Source organism: Tetrao urogallus (assembly GCF_951394365.1).
Source record: "Tetrao urogallus genome assembly, chromosome: 1".
In the NCBI taxonomy this organism is placed as follows: Eukaryota; Metazoa; Chordata; class Aves; order Galliformes; family Phasianidae; genus Tetrao; species Tetrao urogallus.
In genome coordinates, this window is record NC_136813.1 from 62,148,854 (window position 1) to 62,173,899 (window position 25,046).

A 25,046-nucleotide genomic window follows, 5' to 3' on the forward strand; every position below is an offset into this window, starting at 1 on the left:
CACCTTTCATCCCTTTCTTTCAGATTAGCAGTACTGTGCCTTATAGTCAAACACCTGTGAAACCTGAAGCATCCGAGTAAATATAAACCCTGACATCTCCCAGTATGACCTCTTATATTTATGTACTCTTAAGCGGTATAGGGAATTGCTAAGCTGTTTTGTAAAGGAATATGTATATTTAAAACACTACTTAATAAGGGTCTTAAATGAATCGCTTAGGATTTTAGCATTGTCATGTTATAAATGTGCTATGTTCCTTAATTTTGGGTAAAGCTGGTCTTACAGGTTGCTTAAAACGGTGTCTGTTACCAGACATTTGTTTCAGAACGCATTTAGTTTTTAAAATGTACATTTGGAATGTTTTTATGAAAATATGCAATTCTTTTTCTAACTTACATTGAGCTTCAATAGAAGCAATAACTTTTCTTAAGTTTAGAATGAATGTTCCAGAAATGAGAGATTTCATCTGGGGAAATACAGTCTGAACTTCTACTTCGCAGAGCAGATGTTTCATCCTAAATTTACTTCAAAATGTTCCTGTTAATGCTTGCTTATTGACAATAATCTGCCTCTTCCTTGTAGGAGTGTAATTTTTAGGTTTACTGGAAAATTGTCAGGTTGTAGTTCTGATGTCACCAGCAGGTGCAAGTTTTTGTGATGCCTTTATCTTACAAGAAGCACATGAGAATGGAATATGACTGACCAAGCATCTCCGAAACTGAACAAATAAAAAAAACAGCCCACAACTAAAACAGACAATATATAGGGACATTTGTCTCCAAAAGAAGCCTATCAACATTTCCAGAACTGCCTTTTCAACTATCTCTTCAACGTTATAAACTAAGTCTTCTCCCTCTTCCTTAACACAAAATTGAACATTGTTTCTGTTAGTAAATGTTGAGAGGGTTTAAACTCTAGCTCATGGAGGAACCAAGAGGAATTACCAAGAGAAGTCTTGTTAATCTGTGGATTGTATCTTGCTGATATCTGCAGTGCAGTATTCATGCTGGAGGGGAGAATTATGGTAAGTATTTAAATTTTTAAGTAATAGCTCTAAAACAAAAAGCTTATGTTTAGAATTGAAGCTGAAATCTGGAAGGAAGGGTAGAGAAGCTGCAAATTGACACGTGTGCTTAGAAAAAATCTGAAGTGTTGACTACTGTGGTGAAGTGTACAAATATTAAAGGTTCCTGAAACACGTCTGCTAATGTCACTATACCTGTTTCATGCAAAATGTCACAGGAGTCTTTGTGCGTAGTCTGTCACAGCTGTAGTGCTGAGGAATGATGACAATAAAAGGCCGAATTGCAGTGCCTCCAAAAAGCAGTTTGCTCTCCTTGGAAGCACAATGACAAAATTGTCCGAAGCGAATGTTGGTCTGACCTCAGAAAGCTTGTGTACTTCAGCAAAAATAGTGGTAGTGTAAAAATAAACAACAGGAAAGAGTCGGTCTATGGAACTTAAAGCAGTAGCCAAGAGGCTTAGAAGCATATTGTTAGAACTGAAACAGATCATTTAGAGTAAGTGGGTGAAGGCAGCTCTGGGTAAATACAGGTACCCAGATTATATATATATGTAATTTTTACCTATGGTAGGGTAGATGTCCTTTAACTTCCTTCCCCACCATTTGTAGAATCTATAATCGGCCTCTCTGTTGAGGCTATTTCCTGCCGAATGTGTGAGCTAATGCTGTATGTATTGTGGGTTCTCATTCTAGCTGCATGTTTTTCCTAAAACATGCAGAGGTTTTTCTCTGAGATCTGTCCCTTTGTTACATTTCGTTGAAACCTTCCAGAGTGGCTGGAGGCATCCATGTGGTGTGATTATGAAGTGAACAGGATGAAATGCTCAGCCACACTGGACAGCGTTAAGTAAATAAACGGGAAAATCCCTAGCAGCACCAAGGAATGTACTTCTAACAGGATGTTAAATTTCATTGGGATGGCATTCGTTAGTATGATTTCATTACTTCTAGTGGTACTGTTGGGGAGCAAACTTGTGCAGTGCAAAAGATTTTGAAAGGAGACAAGTATCAAATGAGCTGATGCTTAAAGTGAGACTGAATCTTACTAATACTAATGCTAAATTGAAGAAAAATGTAATAGCAATTTTTTCAAAGCTTAGCTTCAGCTTTTAGACCTGTTGGCAAGAAAAAAAATGAACTTGTAGACATTTCATATCTAAATGCATCTTAACTGTGAGTTAAATTACCAGTGGTACCAGTTTAACAAGACAATTTGGATTTTTTTTTCCACTAACTACCTGTAATTAAGGCTGCATTCTTCTAAGCAAAAATGGGCTTCAAGCAATGCTTGGATGAGGTTCTCTGTAGTATTTGATTAGATAGCAGCAACTCCTTCAGCTGGGCCCTACTGCCGAGTGTGTGACTGTTGTCCAGTTGCCTGTTGCCAGTAATCAGTGCTAGATTCTTAAGAGAAGGCATGCCAGAGGAGTTGCAGGATGGTTTGTTCACAGTGAGAATGTTTTTAACTCTTACTTACCTAATGAACTGGGTGCTTCTATATTCCTACCAAAGCTGGCTTCTTACTGTGCTTAAGGAATTTCTTCCCTATTCAGGGATGTAATTGGGCATAGGGAAACACTGTTGCAACAACCTTAGGGAAGCATGCAAAGTATCTTTTTTTGACCTCTTCTTGTTTTAGGGGTGGTCTTCTGGTTTTCTGCCCAGCTTTCTAGGTTTTCTCTAAGGCAAGGCAGTAGCAGGCGGTGCAAAGAAGCCCAGCATGCGTGTGGTGATGGCTGTCCCCTTCTATCCCTGTGCTTCAGAGGGTGCTTGAGACAAGTGGGATATACACTCACAGGTTTTGATAAGCTCAATCAGAAGCAAAAATGTTGGTTTTGTATGATTGTGGCAATAAATAGAATAGCATATTGAGCTGAAGGTGTAACTGCCCCATAAAAACAAACTTCTTTTGTCTAGCCAAGTCTAGACAGCTGCTGTTAGCAGTACCAGTCATTACTTTGAAGTTGAGGGCACTGTGAATCAGTAAGTACAGCCATGCCATAAATACATGGCCTTGGTACACATCAGTATCCTAGTGTTCAGTAAAACTGGGAATTCTTGCTCAAAAGAGCTTGATCTTGATGGTCTTCTGAGCGGGGAGGTCATGTGTGTAGTTGTCAGAGGTTGGGTGTCTTTGGTTGGAGTTTGTTATTTCCTTAGTCTGAAGCTGAAGTCCAAAGAGCTAGGTACTGACTGCAGCATTTCCGTGCTGGACAATATGCTGAGGTTATTAAGGAAGTACTGACTACAAGGAGAGGTGGAACTGAAATGTAGTAGAGGGGGATAGCTGTCATTATCTCATCAGGTTAACCTGGAGGGAATGGTGTTCTTGATGTTGGCAGCTTGATGAGAGACTGTTCTCTTCCACACACTTCAGTCACCAGTCTCGGTGAGACTTGACAAGATGCCCCAAACCAATTGAATTTGCTGATACAGAAGGGTAGCCTTTCCCAGTTTTCCTTTTATGCTTGAACTATTCACTTAGTTCTGGCATTCAAATTTAAGAGTGTGATAAACTAACTCAGCTTAAATGGTAGAAAAATAAATCCATCCAAGTGGTATTTTGACAAGCTAGGAAGGTGTATGTTTTTACTGTGTAACAAGATGAAGTTTGGAGCTGGGCTAAGGGAATGAGCCATTGAGGTGGAGGAGGAGGGCAGGGCAATTCCTCTTTGATCTTTCTATCCTTGATGCTCATCTTTACTAGTTGTTCTTTTCTCTCACAGGTGATACATGAAGATTTGGGAATTGGAATCGTTGATCAAAAATGCACAAATCAAGCTGATGGCTTTTGTTTTTGTTCAGTATGGGTCCTAATCTCTCTCCTCGGATATCCTGCTGCATTGCAAAACTCGATTTGAAAAAGTTTAAGAGTAGAATATCTCTATGATTGCATGTGTTTGTGTGAAGAATGCATTGCCTGGAAGCTGTTCATTTTACTTCCATTGGACCTGAAGCTAGTTTTCACCATCTGAAACACGGTAATGATACTGTATTTTTAAATGAGCATATCCTTCTGAATTGACAACAGCAAAGTAATTTGAGTTTCCATCATGTCATTAGTTTGAAGCTGAAGTCCAAAACTTTGAATTCACTTCTGCTAGAAACACAAGTGCAGATAACCACTTCAACTTGCTGGTCTTTGTCAACAACTATTGACAATCAGCTCTTATGGTAGCCTTGTACTAACTTGGTTGCGTTGATTGATTGGATTAAGCACCAAACTGTTGGTTTTCCCATTGTGTGTGTACAATTATAAGAATGTCAAGTTATGCATTGTTGATGTAACTTAATGGCTAAAAGCTAAAATCCGTAATAAATTATACAGACCTTTTAAAAAGCAATGTTCTGAAGAACTTCAGCATTCTCTTTATTTTACATGTGTAAACAGAGCTGTGGTGGGTTGAACTTGGCTGGTTGCTGAAGGCTCACTACATTGCTCTCTTGCTTCCTCTCCTGGACAAGAGGGGAAGAAAATAAGATGGGAAGATTCCTTTCCAATCAGTCACAGGCAAAGAAAGCAGATTTGACTTTGGGAAGTTTTTTTTCCTAACTGGAAACAAAGGCAAAACAAAAACATCTCGTTTCCCCTGCCCTTCTCAGCCTGTTTCTATTCTTTCTCCCCATTCTTCCACCCCCTGCTCTGAGCAACCAGGGGGCAGTGGGGAGTGTGGTCAGTTTGTAAGGCTTTAGCTGCTCCTTCCTCACACTTTTCCCCTGCTTAAATGTGGATTCTTTCTATTGGGTCCAGTCCTTCACAAAACAACAGCTCAAAAAGATTTTTGCACTGTTTACTAATAATAAATGAAATGCAGGGTTTGTGTTAGGGGAGTTTTAAAACATAGTTTCTGGAAGGATAAAATTGGGCCCAGCATCTGCACCTCAGCACAGAGAAATGCTAATTTAATTGGTCATCCTAACTCTGAGAAACTAAACTATAGCAGTCTAATCCTCCAGTGCCTAGAGAGAACTCCTTACAGGACGTCTTACAAAAAGATTACGTTGTGTAAAATAGGAGATTGGAAAAATCCCATCAATCCAAGGAATTTAGCAACAGGCAGTACTCAGATAACACCAAAAGCCTTCATCTTACATTATCAATCTTCTGCTTCATAAAAATCTGAGAAGCAGATTTAGATTATAATTGTGGCTATCCTGTAACTATAAAACAGCTTTTGTTTATCAAGCAGCATTAAATTAGGACTAGCCCTCTTCTCTTTTTTTTTCCCCTCAGATTTGAGGGCTTAAATATCAGCAATTATTTTACCATGAATTTAAAATGAGACTTTAGCTGACCCTTTCCCTGCCTTCCCCAGCACTTTGTCTCTGACTCTACACTATGAGCTGGAGGTTATCTTAATTTTGGTAGCCACAAAGCAAGTGGCTGTGCAAGTTCTGAAGTGAGAATAGGCTTTATGACTTTCAGCTTTTACAGAAGAAATAGGGCCATTTTTTTTCCACAGCAGAGCATTCTCAAAAGCATGAAGTTGTGGTACTTCAACTACTGATGATACAAGCCTGTATTCTAGAAAGGTTCATTAATGTGGAAAAGAGAGTATATTGCTTTGAGCCTACAGCTCACACCTCAACACGCTTCCATTATAAGCATTAAAAATTATCCTTTCATCTTATTCTAAACATCAGGACAGACTTCCCCTTACCTGCTGAGAAGTACATGCCTCATTGGAAGTTGCATCTGCTTTTCAGAAGGCCTTACAGAGCAAAGAAAGGATATGAATTGAAGTTAATTATTTGGATAGTGGCTGCCTTCAGCTATTTGTGAGCAGTTCTGGACACAGAGGCAATAAGTACCAGTATGTATTTGAATTTAATGCAGAAGGGAAAGTAGTATTTACATTCCACTCTAGGAACAGAGCTTCTAGTCCAGTATAAGAATGCAACCTGTACTCCAGAATACCTGAAACTTAAGCACACATCTGAGAAAAAGGTTTATTGATCAATGCAGAAAATGCTATTTATAGTGTTTGACATTATTAATCCAGTGATTTCAGTTTGAAATATACAATTAATTAGTACAGAATGCTGCCAGGCTTTTTCCCCTCCACTGACAGCACAGTCTTATTTAGAAGTTTTTGTCTCTGATGGGTTTTCCCCAGTGTCCAGGGTCTTCAGCAACCTGAAAAGGCCAGCAGCTTCTCGGATCCGGCTGAACTCAATGCAGAATGCTTGCACTTCTATAAACAAGTCCTGTACATTGATAATTTTGTTTCTGATCAAAGACTGAAGAAAGACACACACAAGACGTACCAGGCGGTTCTGAAACAGAAGAGATGGTTTCACAATTCTCATACATGTTTGCACATAGTGCAGTGTGTTGGCCCTCAGCACTGCACCAGCCCCTGCAGGGGAAATTCAGGTACAGCAGTCTTCTTGTTCTGGAGCTCTGAACGTGCTGCTCGTGCTCTTCTACCTCTCCTATAACTACTGTATTTAAAAGTGGACTCACTCCTCTGCTTTACAGATTTACAGATACAGGTGCCTTCAAGATTAGCCCCCTGAACAAATGATCACATTCACTTATACACTGCATTTCATTTTGTTATTATGCAACCTTATATACAGAGTCCTAAGTCCAAAGTCCTAATGAAAGCCTAAGATGTGTTGTCATGACTGGGGCCATTGCAAAACATGTTGTTTCAGTTGCTGTGAGACCTCATGCAGGATTAACGAAAGTGACATCCCCCAGGTCTTAAATGCTATTTAGTGATCAGAACGTGCTCCTTGGCCCTCTGTTCCTCCTTTTATTGTCCCGTGGGCCTGAAACACAGCTGCTAACAAGGCCCCAGAGTAGAACACGGTACTGAGTGTGTTCTCAGCCACAGCACAGCTCTATTTTCCTGTTCTGCTACCTCATGTAATAGGCCCAGCTATTCAAAAGGTCACAGGCCAGCGTATCCATGCACATCTGGCAAAGTCCCAAAGCAGACATGCTTCAAGCAGCCACCAAAAACTAACAAGTGGTTGTTCTCAGTGCCTCTCCAGATTACAATCATGACAGGAGATTTTGCTGCTATCTAAAACCACATTGTCCTCATATCCCATTTACCTTGGGTTTCTGCAACTTAAGGATATAGGAGAGCTACAGAAGGCACTAAAAGAAATCAGAAAGCTTAAAGGAATGTAATGGCTGCTTTGCATGAGCCTAATGAGGCTGCAGTCCTTCAGTATGAAGGGAAGAAGGCTGAGGGAGGAATTGGTTAAGACTCACCAAGCCTGGTGTGAACTAAGCATGGAATTGTTTTTTACTAAAAACATATCCAGGAAAACAAGACCTACTGGGCACTTGGTGAAATGAATGGGAGCAAGTTTGGGATAGAAGGAATACCTCGTGCAGCATGCAGACAACAGCTGCAAGGGGGATAAAGATTTGTGAAGGAGCTACAGCTTGCATACTGGAACCAAGGAAGAAAGATGGATTTGGGAAGCAGAGAACGTGGCATTATAAGGGTAGAAAAGAGGTTTTAGGTCTTTGATATGTGCAAGCTGTTGTAGGTCAGTAATAGGCAGAACTGAGGGGTGAGGCTTCTACATGAGTAACATTACCTCAAAAGGTATGGAACTGATGTACATATGTCAGAGAAAAAAAAAGCCTTAAAGCTCAAAACTAAGCAGAAATTAACTGTTTAATGCTTAGGAATAAATAAGGACAGAATAACTTATAATGCTATCTCTCTAAGCATGTATTTATCTGTCTAAGAATGTATTACACAGAGCAAGATACAGGATCTTTTTTCCTAACCAAAGATCTCTCTTTGGTTAGGTAGAGCACTCACCTGCATGTATTTGTCTTTAATCTGTTCACAAGTGGAGATACAGTTGGAGATGTAAAGATGAATAAATTCAGGAGGGAGATCAACTGCAGTAGTCAGCCTGTTCAAATTAAAGATATCAAATACTTTATGAAGCCATAAATTCAATGGTTCCATTGCAGAACAGAGTTAGACCTGCGATATTAATTTGTTGCTGATCATGTTTCTTTTTTTAAACCCAACACAGTACAGAAGCTGAGTTAAACTTGGGCTCCAGTGTATTTGACATTAATACAAACATTTGCTATAAATTACAGAAGTGAATCAATATAATTTCAGTCCTCCATACTTCCTGAGTAACGAGATTCTTCATATAATTTGGCTTATCCATGTTGGGACTTCAGTGAATCCAGGCATTCCTTCCTGAAGAATACAACCAGCGTAACTGTTTTATGCATCTAAAGACCAGTTTCCTTTTTTCTTTCAAATCTAAATTTTTTCCTATGGTAGCTCTACTGTGGAAAAAGCCAGGAAGCCTGGCCAGTTGTGCAGCTATGCTAGACAGGAATAAGAACTGTTTTCTTACCACTGTTTTTCCCTGTTGTAATGATAATCCCCACCAACAGGGGTCTAACTTGCTTAATTCTGCACCAGTAAGGTGGCATATGGGATTCTTTTGTCAAATGATAGTCGAGGTGTTGTTCAACTGCAAAGTGACTGATGAATAAGGCTGAATTTCACAGTTCACATTCAGTAATCACTGCAGAAATGGAAGAATGCAGAAAAGCTACACTCTTCTAGATCGCTGAGATTAAATGGGAAAACTCAGGCAGCTCAAGTGCTAGCATTTTGTTCAGAAAAAGGGTTTTATCTATGTGCAGGAGTCACTTCCAAAGAAGGCAGAGCATAAAGCAGGATGGCTATTTGACAGTAACACTTTCTGTTCACTTATTCTGAACAAAGAATGCAAGTTCTGTTTAAGCAAACATCTCTGTGGCAGTAATTTTTTGCAAATGCTTCTCACAGTAACTGCCCTCTGTCCTACCACAACCTGCATCTTCCACACCAGTATACCTTAAGGGTCACAACTGGCATTTCCAGATGTCCCAATAGAACACAACTGCTGTCAGAGTTGAAAAAGAAGACAAAGTAGAGGTGAGATTGATTCTTAGATACGTAAGTTTAATCTGGATCAAAACAAGAGCTTTTTTTCCCTTTAACTAATGGCACCAACAAGAAACTGCATGAAAAGCAAATAAAGCCTTTATGAAAGAAACAGACAATGCAGCAGTCACAGACAGCTACAAATCCATAGCACTGCGTTCCTCTGCAGGATTAGTTAAAGCACATTAAGCCCTACTCTTAAAGGAGTATTTAAAGCAAAACAGCTGAGAAATTGAGATGGAAAAGAATTTGATGCTCTTCTCCTTTACTGATGATTTCTTCAGCTCCTGCTATTTCTGTTACCTCTGGTGTTCCTTGGAGCGCATCTAACTACAGCCTGCAGCCAGCTTCACAATCACTTAACTGCTCAGTAGATTGTATCTTTATTTTACAAACTTCAGGAAACTTTCTTAGATCTGAGTTGAGTAGATCTCCAAGTTGAAGGAGGGAAGATTTGGGTTGGATGTTAGGGGGAAGTTCTTTACAAGGAGAGTGGTTAGGCCCTGGAACGGGCTGCCCAGGGAGGTTGTGGATGCCCCGTCCTTGGACGTGTTCAAGGCCAGGTTGGACGGGGTGCTGGGCAACCTGATCTAAATGTGTATGTTTGGTGGCCCTGCTAGGCAGGGGGGTTGGAACTACATGATCCTTGAGGTCCCTTCCAACCCAGGTGATTCTGTGATTCTGTGATCTGAGGTGGTACTCACCGATTGACAACTTCCATTGAATGTAAAGACATGTCCATGTTGACCAAGACAGAAAAATACTCTGTTATCTGACTGGACTGCATCAGTTTGAGCAGCATTTCGATGGCTACTAAAGGATTGTTTTCAACGAGGTCTGGCAGTTTGGCAGGAGTGAGACCAATATGGTAAACAAGCTTGGGGTCCTTTTCCAGTTCTCCAAGGAGCTGTAAAGGGGAAAAGGAAGTCTGAATTATTTTCTTCTTAATTATTCAGATTGCGGCTTGAAGTAACAGCTATAATACATCTAAACTAGAGGAGAATTATAAATCTACAGATGTCTCTATTGAAATATATTGCAGGTATATTTCTTTAACACTTCCACTTAGAAACAACTGTGCCAATGAACTGGATGATCTCTGAGGTGCCTTCCAACCCAAGCCACTCTATGATTCTACGATAAGAAAACCTTTATCAGTTTTTGTAGTAGTTTTTGATCAGATGGCAATGAAGGAAAAAATAAATTCCTTCTTTACTTTTCTGTCCAGTGGAAAAAAAAAAACAAAGCTCAATTTAAAGTTCATTGTTGTCAGAAAGAGTCCTGTATGCCACACATTCTATAGTGCTAGCATAATGAATATCTCAAATCCCACTGAAATGAAGGGGGTAATATTACCAAATTGAGCAAAGATTCAGTGTTGGCATTTCTGAATTAATTTCTTAACAAAAGCTTCCACAGAAGCATAAGCAATTTAGTTATCAAAAGATTTCACACAGAAAAATATCAGTGCCACTCACTTACTGATCAGTTTTAACTACATCCAGTCAATGCTGTGAAGTTTAAAGACTTACCTTGTTCGTACACACCCTAACCAAAAGCACTGGGTTTTGAGAACTTACATTACTTGGTGTTTACCAAGTCATTTCAGAAATCTGAATTAGAAAACTTGGCTAATTTACATTGGAAACACATAAGTTTAACAGCCTGTTAGAAAATCAACTTAAGCAGAAAATTGCAGGATACTTACCTGTGTTTGCTGTGGGGAAGTCAAAGGACTTTTAAAAGCTTTGGCCATAATTCTTTTTATCTCAACTCCAGTGCTGTTTTTAACACACATTGACTTGTCCCACTGAATTGTGTGGTCTGGTTCTATTGGATTTAACCACGCCAATTCATCCTCACATATGTGGAGTGGAGGTGGTGGACGAATAAACTCTGGCCGAAAATGACCTAAAAAAAGACAACAATGTGAAACGTTTGTTTTAAACTTCCAGCTTTGTTTTATTTCAGTACAAGGATATCTCCAAGGTCCTCAAGTTTTTCAGCTATAACAACACTGGGAAGCGTGTTACAGTCTTATTTTCCTCCCAGACAAGTATTTATTCCTTATTTTTAGTGACGCTGTTACGCCAGCATGTTTTTCCTCTTGAGTCGGATCACTACGTTACTGCTTCTGCCACTGAGGAATGGTTTTTTTCCCTGCCACACTACCCGATTCTTTGAGGTGTTACAGTCAGCACAGATCTTAGTGCAACGGGCTACGAGTGGAGGAGCATCAGGTAACACAGATAACAGATTGAGTCAGACCCCAGATTTTGAAAAGCCTGGAAATGCGAACATGATGGAGACTGATGTGGAGACAGTTTAATACAGTTGTGCATTGCTTCACTCATCTTCATTCCCATTTCATACCCTGAAAATATTTTTGAATCATACTACGCTTCATCTGGAGATGAATAACAACATGGGCACATCGTGAGTTAAACAAAAAGATGTGAAAACATACATACTTTCTATAGGAGGCTTTGGTCCACTCACTAATGCTTCAGTGATCTGGGAGGCAACAGAGCTGTCAAAACCAGAGTTGGAAGAATCTGGGTCAGGATCGCTGAGGATGCTGGGGAAGCTGGCCTTGCTCTGCGTTGGCAACTCAGACTGACGCTCTGCAAGAAGGTCAGTTCAGAATGTTAAAGTGTGAAATTGAAAGAGAGATGCCAGAATGCTAGAAGTTAAGCAAGAGTTTTTTAGCTGATAAAACAAACAAACAAAAAAACCATAACAACATGAAATTCAGTACAGTATCTGCTAGTATTCAGAATGCCAGCTGACAGAAGAAGGCCAGCGGCACGCAGCAAGAATAAGAAAGTAGGAATGAATCTCAGACAGTTTTGACTTTAAAAAGTTAAGTAACTGCTTTTAGTATCAGACTGCATCAAATTGGTACATTCACATGATAGTCCTGAAAGAGTTCACATAACTCTATCTAACTTTGCAATCATTTCTCAGAGCAGCAAAGAGAGAAATCTGCAGATACATTTACTTTCTGTAATGGTAACGGTCCAACAAAAACCCAACAACATGCACGAAAGCCAAGAGCCCACCACACAATGCCACCTTATGTTCCTTCCCTCCCCCTCCCAAAGAGGATATTAAGTAGCAGATTAAGTCCCAAGTAATCTGAAGTCCAAATTTGCTGGTCCCACACGAAATCAACACCACTTCTTATCCAGATGATTGTAGTGCCCTCAGCTGCAGTACATTGTCCTTATCTCATTTAAGCAGAGTACACTTTCTGTTGGAAATTCCAGCTTGTGAGTTCTATCTGGAGGGATCAGCTGGGTTAACATAAGAAGTTCTCTGAGAGGAAAACAAGGCAACATAGGGAGTCCTTCATTCTTGTCATCTATAGTCTAGAACTTACACCTATCAGTATAGGTATAAAGTCACTGGTTGGTTTGTATCCCCTCAAATCTACTTATTTTAAATGACTAATGATGCTTAATTAGAAGAACAAAAAGTTTAAGATACAGTATTTCAGTGATTTTTTTAAGCCTAAATGAGCCCTTTACTTACATACATTGGGGTTGACATTCTAACTTTCGCTGCTTCAAAAAAATCACAATAGAATCATAGAATCACCAAGATCAGAAAAGACATCCAAGACCATCCAGTCCAACTGTTCACCCACCACCAAACTGCCCACTAAACCATGTCCCTCAGTACAGCATCTAAATGCTCCCAAACACCTCCAGGAATGGTGACCCCATCACTGCCCTGGGCAGCCCAGAGTAAGCAGAAGGAAGAGATGAGTGTTAGTTAGAACACAGTTGTATTTCAGAAGAGAACAGCAACTTGAATACATTCAAATTGAAGAAAACAATTCGTCTGAACGCAATCACTTATGATGGTTTATCAGGCTCTCTTTTCCTTTTAACAGATAGCAAGAAGCTTTCTTTGACTTTTAGCAGGAAGATCTACAATGCATTTATTACAAGCCCAAATGCCAGTACAGGCCAATTACCCTTACATCACATGGAAGTTAGCACACAGACACTTCTGAGGACTTCACTAGAATTCAGGTCCCTGCAGCAAGCAGAAGGTGACAACTTTTGATACAGTAATACACCATCAAGTTATAAGGATAGATCAAGGATTGAATGAATATTCTGTGGACTGAAGAGAGAACAGAACAAAGCAAGTTTTAATACTGATTCCCAAGATGCTCTATTACAACAGCTGACATTCAGCCAAAAAGCCTACAAGAAAAGTTGTCACAGTGAATCATAGAATCACAGAATGGCCTGGGTTGAAAAGGACCACAAAGATCATCCAGTTTCAACCCCCTGCTGTGTGCAGGATCACCAACCACCAGACCAGGCTGTCCAGAGCCACATCCAGCCTGGCCTTGAATGCCTCCAGGGACGGGGCATCCACAGCCTCCTTGGGCAACCTGTTCCAGTGTGTCACCAACTGAACTGAAGTTCAGAAGCCAAGTACTCTATTCCGCAGGTATATTCTAAAGCAAGTCAATCATTCTGCTCTAAAAACCCCTGAATTCATGTCAGGGGCCACAATTTTAGAAGGCCCACAGCTGTTCTGTGAAATAGGTGGGAAAACAATGCAATACAACACCCCAAACACCTATTTAAGCACCATGACACAAAGTATTTATACACTGTGAATAGCTTGGCTTCATCCTCCTTACATAAGGGACATACACTGCCAGCTTCTGAAGAAGTGACAGACCTTCTGAAACGCTGCACACAGACAGTTGAGAAGCATCACAATACTAACAGAGATACAACAGCAGCTGTCTCTTAAGAAAGCTAATAGAAGGTATTTATTCTAGGGAGCTACAGTTACAAGACAGAGAAAGCAGTCTCGAAAATACAGACAGAACGTACAGAAGAACCAGAATGGTTTGTTTCCCCTCTTTGCAGATATGCCTGGATATTCTATTTGCAGTTCCCAAAGATCCTGCTGTCTGGAGACAGCAGCTGAGAACAGCATAGCAGAGTGTAAAAGTCAGTGACAAGTGCTACATAAAAATGACAGCACCAAACTATGACTGCAGGACAGAAAGAGTAATGCCTGTCCTCACAGAGAGAAAGTACAGTGTTCACAGAAGTGGGATGATCAGTTTTGAAGTAGTTCCATTCGTAAGTGCCAAGGAAATAAACTTATTTTTACTATTCTTTAAATAAACTGCTTGAGTTGGCAACTTGTTCCAATGAATATTTTCCATTTCAGATTAGCTTCGGATGCAACCTGTTGCTCCACACGATCAGAACAATCATATCCTTCCTCCCTTCCTCCTGCCCAAGAATGAGCACTGAGTTCCTTTCTTATAGCCTACTAAAGGCAGACCACTTCCCACCGGTGAGCTAACTGCAAAATCTGACCACAGAAAACTGAAGATGCAATTGGAACAGCCTGTTTGCCAGGTGCTGCTGTACTGCTGCACAGCAGTTACCTCATGTTCTCTCATACCAAAACCACGGCAAAGGAAAAAAACAGATAATGATGCACACAAAAAGCAAACCAAACTTTAGGTGAAAGTCTTCCTATACTTGCAAATCGGTCTTATTTGTAAGGCAGTGACGTATCTAAGTGGCAGCTGTGCCACAACTACGTTTAGCTTCTCTATGCTTGAAGACACTACAGCTTAGCCTAACTTCTTCCACACACACAGACAGGAGCGCCTCAAAGTCAAACGGCAATTAACGTTTCCATTCGCAACGGTGCCGAAGCTCCTCCTTACCCGCCAAGGCCAGCTGAAGCCCGCTTATATCCACCGACTGGGCCATGTTTCCAACGTCCATCGCTGCAATCTGGCGCGGGGTCTTCTTGAACAGCTCTCGGGGGGGGGCCAGCATCAGCTGCGAGAGGAAGAACTTTTCGGGCGGGGTTATGGGCGGCAAGAAGCCTGCGGGGAGAGAAAGGAGAAGCGAGCCTTGATTCCTGAGGCAATCGCTACCCGGCGGGGTCCTCGAGGGTGGAGAAAAAGTATGGTAAAAATAGCGCCAACGACAAACGGCGGCGCAAAGGGAGAAACCCGCGCCAACGCCATCACAGCCCGCAACGCCCCGCTCTGCCCCCGAGCCCCACCGCCCGGCACCTGAGAGCGGGGTGCGCTCCGCCTCGTCGCCGCCTCGCTCGGGAGCGGGGTTGAGCAGGTGGGCGAAAACGGCGGCGAAGGGGTTGGCGGCGAGGGGCTCGGTGCGGTACATCTCCCACAGCAGGTAGAGGGCGGTGAGGCGCTGCGCCGGGCTGGGCAGCAGGTCGGGCTGCTGCAGCAGCAAGACGAGCACGGAGCCCAGGCGGAAGTGCTCGGCCTTGCCGAAGTAGTGGTGGAAGGCGCTGGAGAGGCCCTCGAAGGTGCTGCCGCCCGCCTCCTCCGACACGATGCCCAGCAGGCTCGTCAGCTCCTTCGGCGACAGGCTCATCCTGCCGCCCGCAGCTCCGCCGCCGCCGCCCGCCGCGCCGCCGGCCTCGCCGCCCGCCTCAGCCGGGCTGCCCCCGCCCCCGGGCATCCGCCCCTGCCCGCCTCACGGCGCCCGGCTCGGCCCCGCCGCTGCCCGCCACCGGAAGGCCGCGCGCTGTCGCGCCGGCCGCGCTTTACGGCGCGGCCGTAAGGCGGCGCGGTCGTTGAGGAGCCGTGAGGACGGCCTGCCCCGGCGCGGGAGGGCTGCGATCCGCCCGCCGTGCTCGGGCCCGCGGCGATGTCTCGCGAGACGGGATTGGCCCCATCCGCTCGGGGGGCGGGGGAAAGCAGGGGATTGGCCGGCACCGCGCGCTCCCATTGGACTGGGCCTGGCGGGGCGGGGTGGGGCCGGAGCGCGGAGACCGTTGGGGCCGGTAGGGGGAACGCGGCAGCGCCGGTGCGGCATCGTACGGCTTAGGGAGGGTGGTCGTTCAGCGGAGGGGTGTCGTCGCCTCCAGGGCTATAAACCAGCGGTGGAGGGTTGAGAGGAAGGGAGGAACAGCTCGGGGCTCTGCCCACAGCCCTGGACATCCCGTTCCATGCCCGCCGCCCTCTGGCGCAGATCCTTTCCCTCACCCCCAGCTGCCCCTCCCCTGACAGCTCCGTGCCGTTCCCTCGGGCCCTGTCCCACCTGCCACCGTACATGGAGCTGAGATTGCGGTACATACTGAGGAAGAAGGACTTGGAAGGTCCCGAGAACAGACGCTGCTTCTGTGGTCTGATTCTTGTAGAAGCAGTGACTGCGTTCCCTCAGATGAGCACCCCCAGTTGCACGGCCCAGAAGACCTTGGCTTTCCAGTGAGCCATTCATGGAGTCAGAATGGAATTTTGTTTATGAAGTAATATAAATTGAAGGGTAATGGTAACAAATAAGAAGGAAAACAAGATCTGAGAGGTGCGAAGTCTTCACATACATAGAATCTTAGAATGGTTTGACTTGGAAGGGACCCTAAAGATAATCCAGCCCCACTCCCTACCAGGGCAGGGCTGCCCCCCACCAGCTCAGGCTGCCCAGGGCCCCATCCAAACTGGCCTTGAGTGCCTCCAGGGATGGGGCACCACAGCTTCTCTGGGCAGCTGTGCCAGTGCCTCACTGCCCTCTGAGTGAAGAATTTCTTCTTACTAACTTTCTAACGTAAATATCCCCTCTTTTAGTTTAACACCATTCCCCCTTGTTCTGTTACTATCAGACCATGTGAAAAGTCGGTCCCCCTCCTGCTTGTAAGCTCCGTTCAAGTTCTAGAAGGCTGCAATGAGGTCTCCATGGAGCCTTCTCCAAGCTAAACAAGACCAAATCCCTCAGCCTGTCTCAATTGGAGAGGTGTTCCTGCCCTTTATCATCTTGGCACTCCCTCTGGACCTGCTCCAACAGCTCTGCATTCTTGTACTGGGAGACCGAGACTTGGACATAATATTCCAGATGAGGCTTCATAAGCACAAAACAGAAGGGGACAGTCACCTTCCTCTCCCTACTGGCTACCTCTCTTTTGATGCAGCCCAGGATACTGTTGGCTTTCTGGGCTGCAAGCACACACTGCTGGCTCATGCCCAGTGACTGCTTTGGGAAAAACAAGCAAAAGCAACCAACAACAACAACTGCCCCTCTTGCCCCCCCAGAAAGGAAAAAAAAAATCAAAACAAAAATAACAAGATCTATAGACATGTAAGGGATAATCTAAAAGCATTCTTGTTGGAGTAGCTACTCACTGACTGAGTGGATCACACTGAGAGGTCTGCTTGTGGTGTGAAGCGTAGCTAGAATAGTAAAGCAAATGGCAGAGGATGCCTTTGGGCTTGCTGCCATGACCAGCTTGTACTAGGAAAAAGAAGAGTGAATCCTTGGGATTTTGCAGTGTGCTAACAGCTGCAGCAAGGACTTAAGTTTTAAGTTTTAGGAGGAAGATAAAAGAATTGCAAATTGCTGAGGAAATAATCTTTGGAGGTGTGCAGAAGAGCCGGCTGGAGAACTTGGGAAAGCATGGGTATATACAAAGGCTTTCTACCCTTACTTGCAACACATACAGAGCAGTCAAAAATCTCTTCAGTCAAAAAAGGTGAAAACTGAGTAGTTTAGAGAGGAAGGTGCTGTGGGAAAGTAAAATTCTTTATAGGTCAAATAGATCTCTGGCAAAATAGGCAGAAGGATGAACTTTGGCAGCTGCCTTGAATTCTTGGTCTTTGGGAAGACATTTTGGGTAACAGTGATTGAGAACATGCCAAATTGGCCAACTCCTATCTTCCCTTCTGTTTTGCTGAGCTGCAGAGAAACTGTTGTAGTTCTTTGTTCCTGTCAGAGAGGTTTGTTTTTCTGGGTCTGAAGAACTGTTGCAATAAATCGAGAAGGTGAAACCATGTCAGTGGTCTGCAGGGTGGAAAAGGCTCTGGTGGCTGTTTCTGTGGCTGTTTCTGTAGGAGGTGTTGGTACACCTCCTACAGAGATGAGGGAATATGGTTTGATCCAAGGATACAGAAACTTGGGAGATAGCTCATTACAGCAAAACTTAAGTTTTCCTGATAGGAGTTGCTGGTATAAATGAGAGAAACTCGCATGATTAACTGCAGCTTTAAATGTCCGTAACTATATATAAGAACACAGGACAGTTATTCACCTAGTCCATGACTGGTAAGCAGAAACTGCTAGAGAAAAGATCAAGCAAGAGTGGCACTTTCCCATGTGCTCTTGGCTTCTGGCCATCTCCAGTGTAGGTACTTCCCAATTCAAAGGTTGAATGCTCATCATTCCCAGCCCCTGATGAACACTTCCTCTTTGAGCTCATCTTCAGTCATTCACAAGCCAGCTTATGTTTTTGGCATGCATAACACGCTGTGGCAATGATCTCTGCAGCTCAAGAGCCATACTGCACAAAACAGTACTTATTTCTTAACTCTGTTCATTGCTCACCGCGTTCTGCATATCTCTTCCCATAGCACACCTCAGTTGCTCCCCTCTAAGCTATGTGTTCTGATATCCTTGTTGCCCTTCTCAGCTTTTCCTACTACTGCCTTATCCTTATTTAACTGTGAGTGTTCCACAGATTTATATATTTGTATACCTTTATAGAATGAGTCCTGTTTATTTCTCTGCTCACTTTTCCACATTGTTTGCTCTATTTAAGCCATGAACGTTGACCTGACACTATAAAAGAACTGTCCTCAATGACTTTTCGTATCATTCCTCAGCAGCAATAGTTGGGAATCATCCACTGCTGCACAAGGGATAGATTCTTTCTCTTTCCACCCCACCCTCATCACAGTATTTTCTTTTGCATTTATCAGTACAGAAATTGGACTTGATGGCTTAAAGTTTCTTGGATTCTCTCCGTGGCCTTTTGAAAGATTGATTGCATACTTTCTGCCCCTATTTTTTTGCTACTGTGACCATTTTGATGAGAAGGTTGCACACTGCGATATAACATCTTCATCCTTCAACTGAAATGAATCTCTTGAGTGAGTCCCATCAGATCCTGGGGATGAATAATGATTCATTTTATACACTTCATCTCACTTCTCTTAATAACTCTTCACTGTGAGACAGTTCTCTTGACTTGCACCCTGTCAGTAACGCCTGGGAACAACTCCAAGATCCCTGTAGAGATGCAAGGAATTAATTCAGCTTTTCTCTTTTAGCTTCTTTCCCTCAGTGCTTTTGTACGTTGCACTCATCTGTTGACCTGAAACTGAGCAGCAGATTTTGTGCCTCTGCTGTGCTGGCAAACCTTTTCTTTGTTCATTTTTTTTTTGGTAGGAGGAAGTTTGTGGTTAGAAATAAGGTACAATTTTAGGCATCATGAAGTGGAGGACAGTTTTCTGGGTGCTAATCCACTGTCAAGTAGATCTGTGGTGCTTCTGCCCAGGTAGCCTTTTTTGGTCAGCCTGCTGCTAATAGCAGACTGTGCAGAGCAGATTTGCTGCAAGAAGGAGAAACCTGTTGAGAAAGAAAAAGCTCTCTCTCCTTTTCCCATAAATTTCAGAAATGCAAACCATTCTTGCATAATGTTCTTATTGAAATAATGAATGTAGAATTGCAGAAATTGCCATCAGAGCAATAAAATGTCTCCCCAGTGATTGAGGCAGCAAAAAAAGAAAGCTACTTCTGCGTGGCTAATGCAGCCATCTGAAATCCTTCTATCCAAATGAAAAGGTTTCTGGTCAGAGCAGGAAAGCTAACAGTTTGGAAGATGGAATACAGATTACCATTTCAGAGTAGCAAAAAATCTAAGAAAAAAGTGGGGCTAGAATACTTCCCAGGCAAGAAGTGTAATAAATGTGCTGCAAAAGAGGATATTCTTGGACTCAACATTTATGTAAAAAAGAAGCAACAGCATGTGATACTATGGAGGCTGAAGGAGTCATGGGACACACCTGACTTCTCAAATGGATCACTTTGCATGCAGGGGGGACGGCTGGGCCCCCAGCTCGTTCAGGCTGGCAGTCCAGCACAGCACAGCCCTGTGGCCTAAAGGAAAAGGTTCGTGTTGCTGCCTTTGCAGTACAGCTTCTCTGGGAGCAGGCTGAACGTAGATTCATTTCTGCAAGATGGCTTATAAAAGAGCTTCTAAATGATCAATAAAAGCATGAATTTGACCCGTTGTTCTTTAAGTTGGGCTTGAGTAAGAACCTCAGTAAACATCATGCTTTGAATTCCTAAGGATGGATAAAGGGATTGGGGCTATACTTAAATTACTGACTCTCAGGCTCCTTTGTTACTCTGTCCTGTTGGCTCATGAATACTAATACGAATGCACAGATTTCAGACAACCTTTGCATGTACAAATAAACCTTTCATGTCATGTCACTGTGCATATGAACTTTGTTTAGTGTTTAGATTGACATCATCTTGTGAGAAATGGTAATTGCTGCTGGAAAATTAGATCTGTAACTAAAGGAGCACATTTGATTTGACTTAATCTGATTTGCTATTAGCAGGCAAGGCTACGGGAAAGGCCATGCAGTTTAACTGTAGAATTTGTTTTTTCTCCTTTCCTTATTCCAGTTGATTATGTTATTGTTTGCTATTGTATTCTAGTTAACGCCAAGGAATAGAAACTGCATTGTGGGCACTTGGGGAAAGAAAACTAATGAGGGAGCAACAGAAAATGACAGCATTAGGGAGGCAAAAGAAAAACTGGCAACGAAGTTATATTAAATTGACCTGCTCCATGGCAAATACTTGAGTTTCTTCTAGCAAAGAAGCTGAATACTTCAGCTAGGAAACAACTTCCACCAGTGTATTTTTATCCCATATTTCACATGGGAAGAACATGGTGGGAAGGAATTAAGTCACACCTTGAAGTCAAAGGGGAAATCAGAACACTTCCAGATTGTTTTGTTTATTCTCACAAGACTTTTCTCTTGTACACAAATTCCTTCCCTTAATAATTTAAGTGACCCAGCCCATCTGCAGTATATTTTAAATAGCAACATATCCAAAAGGGGAGGGAGAAGGTAGGTTTTGTGAGAGTCTTTCCATCTGCAGCTTTCTAGTGATCACTGCATGTTATCCTTCCTAATTCATCTCTTCAATTCAAAACAAGGCAACCAGTGTAGAAACAGATCTATTAGTGCTGGAGTAATCAACAGTTGGCATGCTAATAATGCCTAAAAGCCTTCCTTAGTAACTATATGAGAATACATCTTTACTTTTTCATCAGACTTCTAAGATGTCAAGTGATTCTTGGATGTTTTTTTAGAAACAGCCCAAATATTGTTTTACAATAGCTTCTCATTAGTGCTGCTCCATGGTCATTCAGAAACAAACGTGATTGTTGATGAATTCTTTAGCTTCTGTGAATTTTAGTGACACTTCTGTATTTTAAGGCAGTTTTTAAATGTCAACCCACGTGAAGTCATTGTTCATGCAATTACTTGGTTTCTTGATACTAGAACATAAAAGCAGCATACAATATGACTTTTGGCGTAAACATCTGTTCAAGGACCCTTATTCTGGCCAGGAAACCCTTTTGTGATAACAAACATTTTCGGAAAATGATTTGAAGCAAAACAATCCTTTCACTTGTCTTCTTTCTTTTTTCTTTTTTTCATGTTTCATTAGACAAGGATTTTAAAAATCCATTTGTAATTCAAAAATAGGTGAGCATGTGTTCTGTGTGAACGTTGGTTGGGAACTCTTCACTCTGAACTTTGAGTATTCAGCTTTTATAATTTGAGCTCTGCGATTGCACGCCTGACTCACCTGGCACTATTTCTGTTCCCTGGTTCAGTGACTCGATTTATGTTTTGTTTCTGTTTTCATCTAAAATCAATATCAGTTGCATCTTTGCAGGAGAAAAGGCTTTATGCTTAAACTACAAACTTGAAACCTGCTTTCTGAAAAAGTGTTCAATAATTCAGAGCTGATCAGAGCTGTTCCTCGAAAAGGGGGACTTTCAGGTTCTGTTTCTTCCTCTGCCTGTAGGGTGCTGAACTCAAATCTGGGCAATGGCTCTACTAGGAGTAGGGAAGAATATTCATCTCTGTCTAAAATTACTTTGCTTTGTTTACAGGAACTGAGGACTCCTGGAAGGAAAGGAGAAACACAGGATCTGGTGGTTTTAGTGAGAAAGTGCTTGGTGAGATGCAGGATGAGGGTTTGTGTTCTGGTCCTGTGCCAGGAACAATGCAAGTAAAGGCAGTCAGGTATGAAAGCATAACAGTGTGTGTATGTGGGGAATGGAAATCTGTTGTTCCTTTTGCCTGTCTAAACTCCCAGATATTGAGAGAGTCCTTTCTTCTCATTCTTTCCCTTTAGAAAGAACATTTCAGAATTTTAGAAAGAAACTCTCTCCAGTAAATATAATTGTGTGTGTGCGTACATACTTACTCATTTAAAAGCATGCAGCCATTTAAATATTAGACCAAAATTTTGTCACTATGTGTCTATACCAGATAGAGAAGAAGTAGGTTGAAGTATCTGATGATGTGACGCTTTTCCAAGTGACATTTGGTCAGAAGGATGCTTGGAAAGGCTAATTTTTAAACATGCTTTTAGGAACTAGTACAGTTCTTTTGTGCAGGACAATAAGGTATATTTTAGATGCATTACAGAGCACTGCGGTATAGTGATATTTATAGCCTAGTCGAAGAAATAACCTCAAATTGCAAATGTATCTTACAAGTATTTGATGATTTTGCTTTCCTCTAGCAATGGTGAAGCTCCACTGATTCGTCTGTATCAGAGTTTTGCCTCATTCATTTTGTAGTGTTCCCATTTATTTCCTATACCTACTGAGTTCCTTACAGGGCTTTCTTTCCAACCGCATACAAAGTTTCTCTTGTGGCCATCTCTAAGTGTGCTGCACTTCTTCAAAACATCTTCTTATTCATCCCATCTCCCATTTTATGTTGAAAGCTTTTAAAATACATTTTAATGATGCATAACAGCAATATAATGAGCCTAATAGCATGCTATTGATTTTCATTTGCAACACTGGCATTCAAACATTTCAATAGTGCTTTAAGAGTGTGTATATTTAATGTGATTCAAAGACAAGGCAAATGCACTACAATATTTATGTGCTAAAAAAAGCTCCACTATCTCTTTCCAACTGAATTGTCCCTCCATCCTCCCCTACAATGTTTGTTGCAATCAGTTGCATTAGAAGTATATCATTTTCAATGTCTTAAAACAAGCAAACCATAATCCTTGGTACAAGAAAGTAAAAGGGAAAAACAACAGATTGCTGTATCTACACATATCTTTGTTTATCTACTGTGGTCACAGTGAAGATATTAATGATGCATACCCAGTCAGTGCTGTTGGTGAATGCAGTGTTTTAGCTTCAGAGTGAAGAAAGCTGCTTCAGGATACTCTCTGGATAGGAATTAGCTGAGTTATGGAACACACTAGCTCAGGCTAAGGAGAACAAACAGAAAAATAAAACTGTCAAATATACACATCACCATAAGATAAGATAACCATTCTCATTTGCTGAATAACTTGGTAATTACACCCTACAGAGAGCAGTGCTTTCAGGAGAAGTTTCTGTGTATTCAATGAGCAGGATGTGAAGCAGCCATTCAGTTCAGACAAGTGTCACTTGCATGTATGACCACTTGGAGGTAATGCTTTAACAGCAGCGTTGACAAGCTGCACCAGCCACACATACACACACCAGATGGCTGTGCTACCATTCAGCAGGACCTGGACAGTCCTGTAAGTTGGGCAGAGAGGAACCTGATGAACTTCAGCAAGAGCAAGCACAGGATCCTGCACCTGGGAAGAAATAACTGCATGTATCAGTACGGATGAGGGGTTGACCTGCTGGAAGGGAGCTCTGTGGGGAAGGACTTAGGTGTTCTAGTGGACAGCAGTTTGGCCATGAGCCAGCAGTGTGCCCTTGTGAGGTACTGTGGCTCCCCAGTTCAAGAAAGAGAGGAAGAGATGGAACTTCTTGGGAGAATTCAGCTGAGGCCTGCAAAGAAGATGAGGGGGCTGGAGCATCTCCAGTATTGAGGAAAGGCTGAGGGACTTGGAATTTTTCAGCCTGGAGAAGGATGAAAGGGGATCTCATAACTATTTATAAATACTTAAAGGGTGGGAGTCAAATCAATGAGGCCAGGCTCTTTTTGGTGGTGTGCAGTGACAGGACAAGGGATAATGGGCAAAAACTGCAACACAGGAAATTCCATACCAACATGAAGAAGAAATTCTTTACTGTGAGAGTGACAGAGCACTGGAACAGGCTGCCCAGAGAGGTTGTGGAGTCTCCTCTAGAGATATTCAAAATCCCCCTGGATGCTTTCCTGTGCAACCCACTGCAGGGAACCTGCTTTAGCAGGGAGTGGGCTAGTCCCCAGAGGTCCCTTCCAACCCCTGTTCCTGCTCTGTGGGTTGGATGAATATCAGTAATGTGGAGAGGGAGAAGGTGAGACACAAAGGGAGACAGAGACAGAGAAGTACTGGAGATATATGGAAGACTTACGCATTTGTAAGGACTTCAGTTTATTCGCTTTCTCACTATGCAGCTGCTGGTTTGTAAACACATCCACCAACAAGATCACCTGACAGGGCTCGACTCAGATATTACTGCAGTTGAGTGAAACTACACTGAGTTTTTGTGATCAAGCTAAAAAAAATTAGCTGCTTTAATTACCATTTATTTCATTTTTTGTCCAGCCTTTGTACTTTCCATTAAAGGTCATGATGCAAGTAAGCACAGAAGAAAAATTCCTGAGAATGTGTAAATGATTTTGAAGTTTAAGAAGCTTTTTGAATCAGGTAACAGTTTCCAATGTGCAAGTTAGGCTGAAATTAAGATGCCATACTTGATTCTAAGAAGTTACCCAAGAAATCCTAAAACAGTCAACAGATAAGGTACCTAAGGCAGACATAGGCACGTGCTTTGTGCCGTATATTAAAATGTATATGAAGTTCAATTTCTGCCCAAACAAGAGATGTTAGCTTTTGGCTAGTGCAAAAAATGATCAAGAAAAGCATCATTTGGTTCTGAAATTCTGAAATGGGAAACATTGTTTATTTTTAATAGATGGTGGTAGTAGTGAGTAGTTCTCCTGCAGACACCTAAGTCGCTTGGCTGACTGCAGAGGGACTGTAGAAGGATGAGCTCAGACGTCACATTTTTGACCTCTACAATGGGATAGAGCGATCCCATTCCTGAAGTCATGCTGAACATCCCGGGGAAGC

At 42.4% G+C, this 25,046-nt stretch overlaps 1 protein-coding gene across 1 annotated transcript; it reads right to left on the minus strand.

The window, feature by feature from the left end:
- Positions 1-6,103: 6,103 nt before the first annotated feature.
- Positions 6,104-15,452, minus strand: CNOT11 (CCR4-NOT transcription complex subunit 11; the record flags this gene model as incomplete). The annotated part of the gene is made up of 7 exons (XM_079549238.1): positions 6,104-6,301; positions 7,819-7,915; positions 9,663-9,865; positions 10,667-10,869; positions 11,430-11,582; positions 14,681-14,845; positions 15,038-15,452. 7 exons carry the CDS (start codon positions 15,450-15,452, stop codon positions 6,104-6,106), a joined length of 1,434 nt encoding a protein of 477 aa, XP_079405364.1.
- Between the last annotated feature and the right edge of the window lie 9,594 nt (positions 15,453-25,046).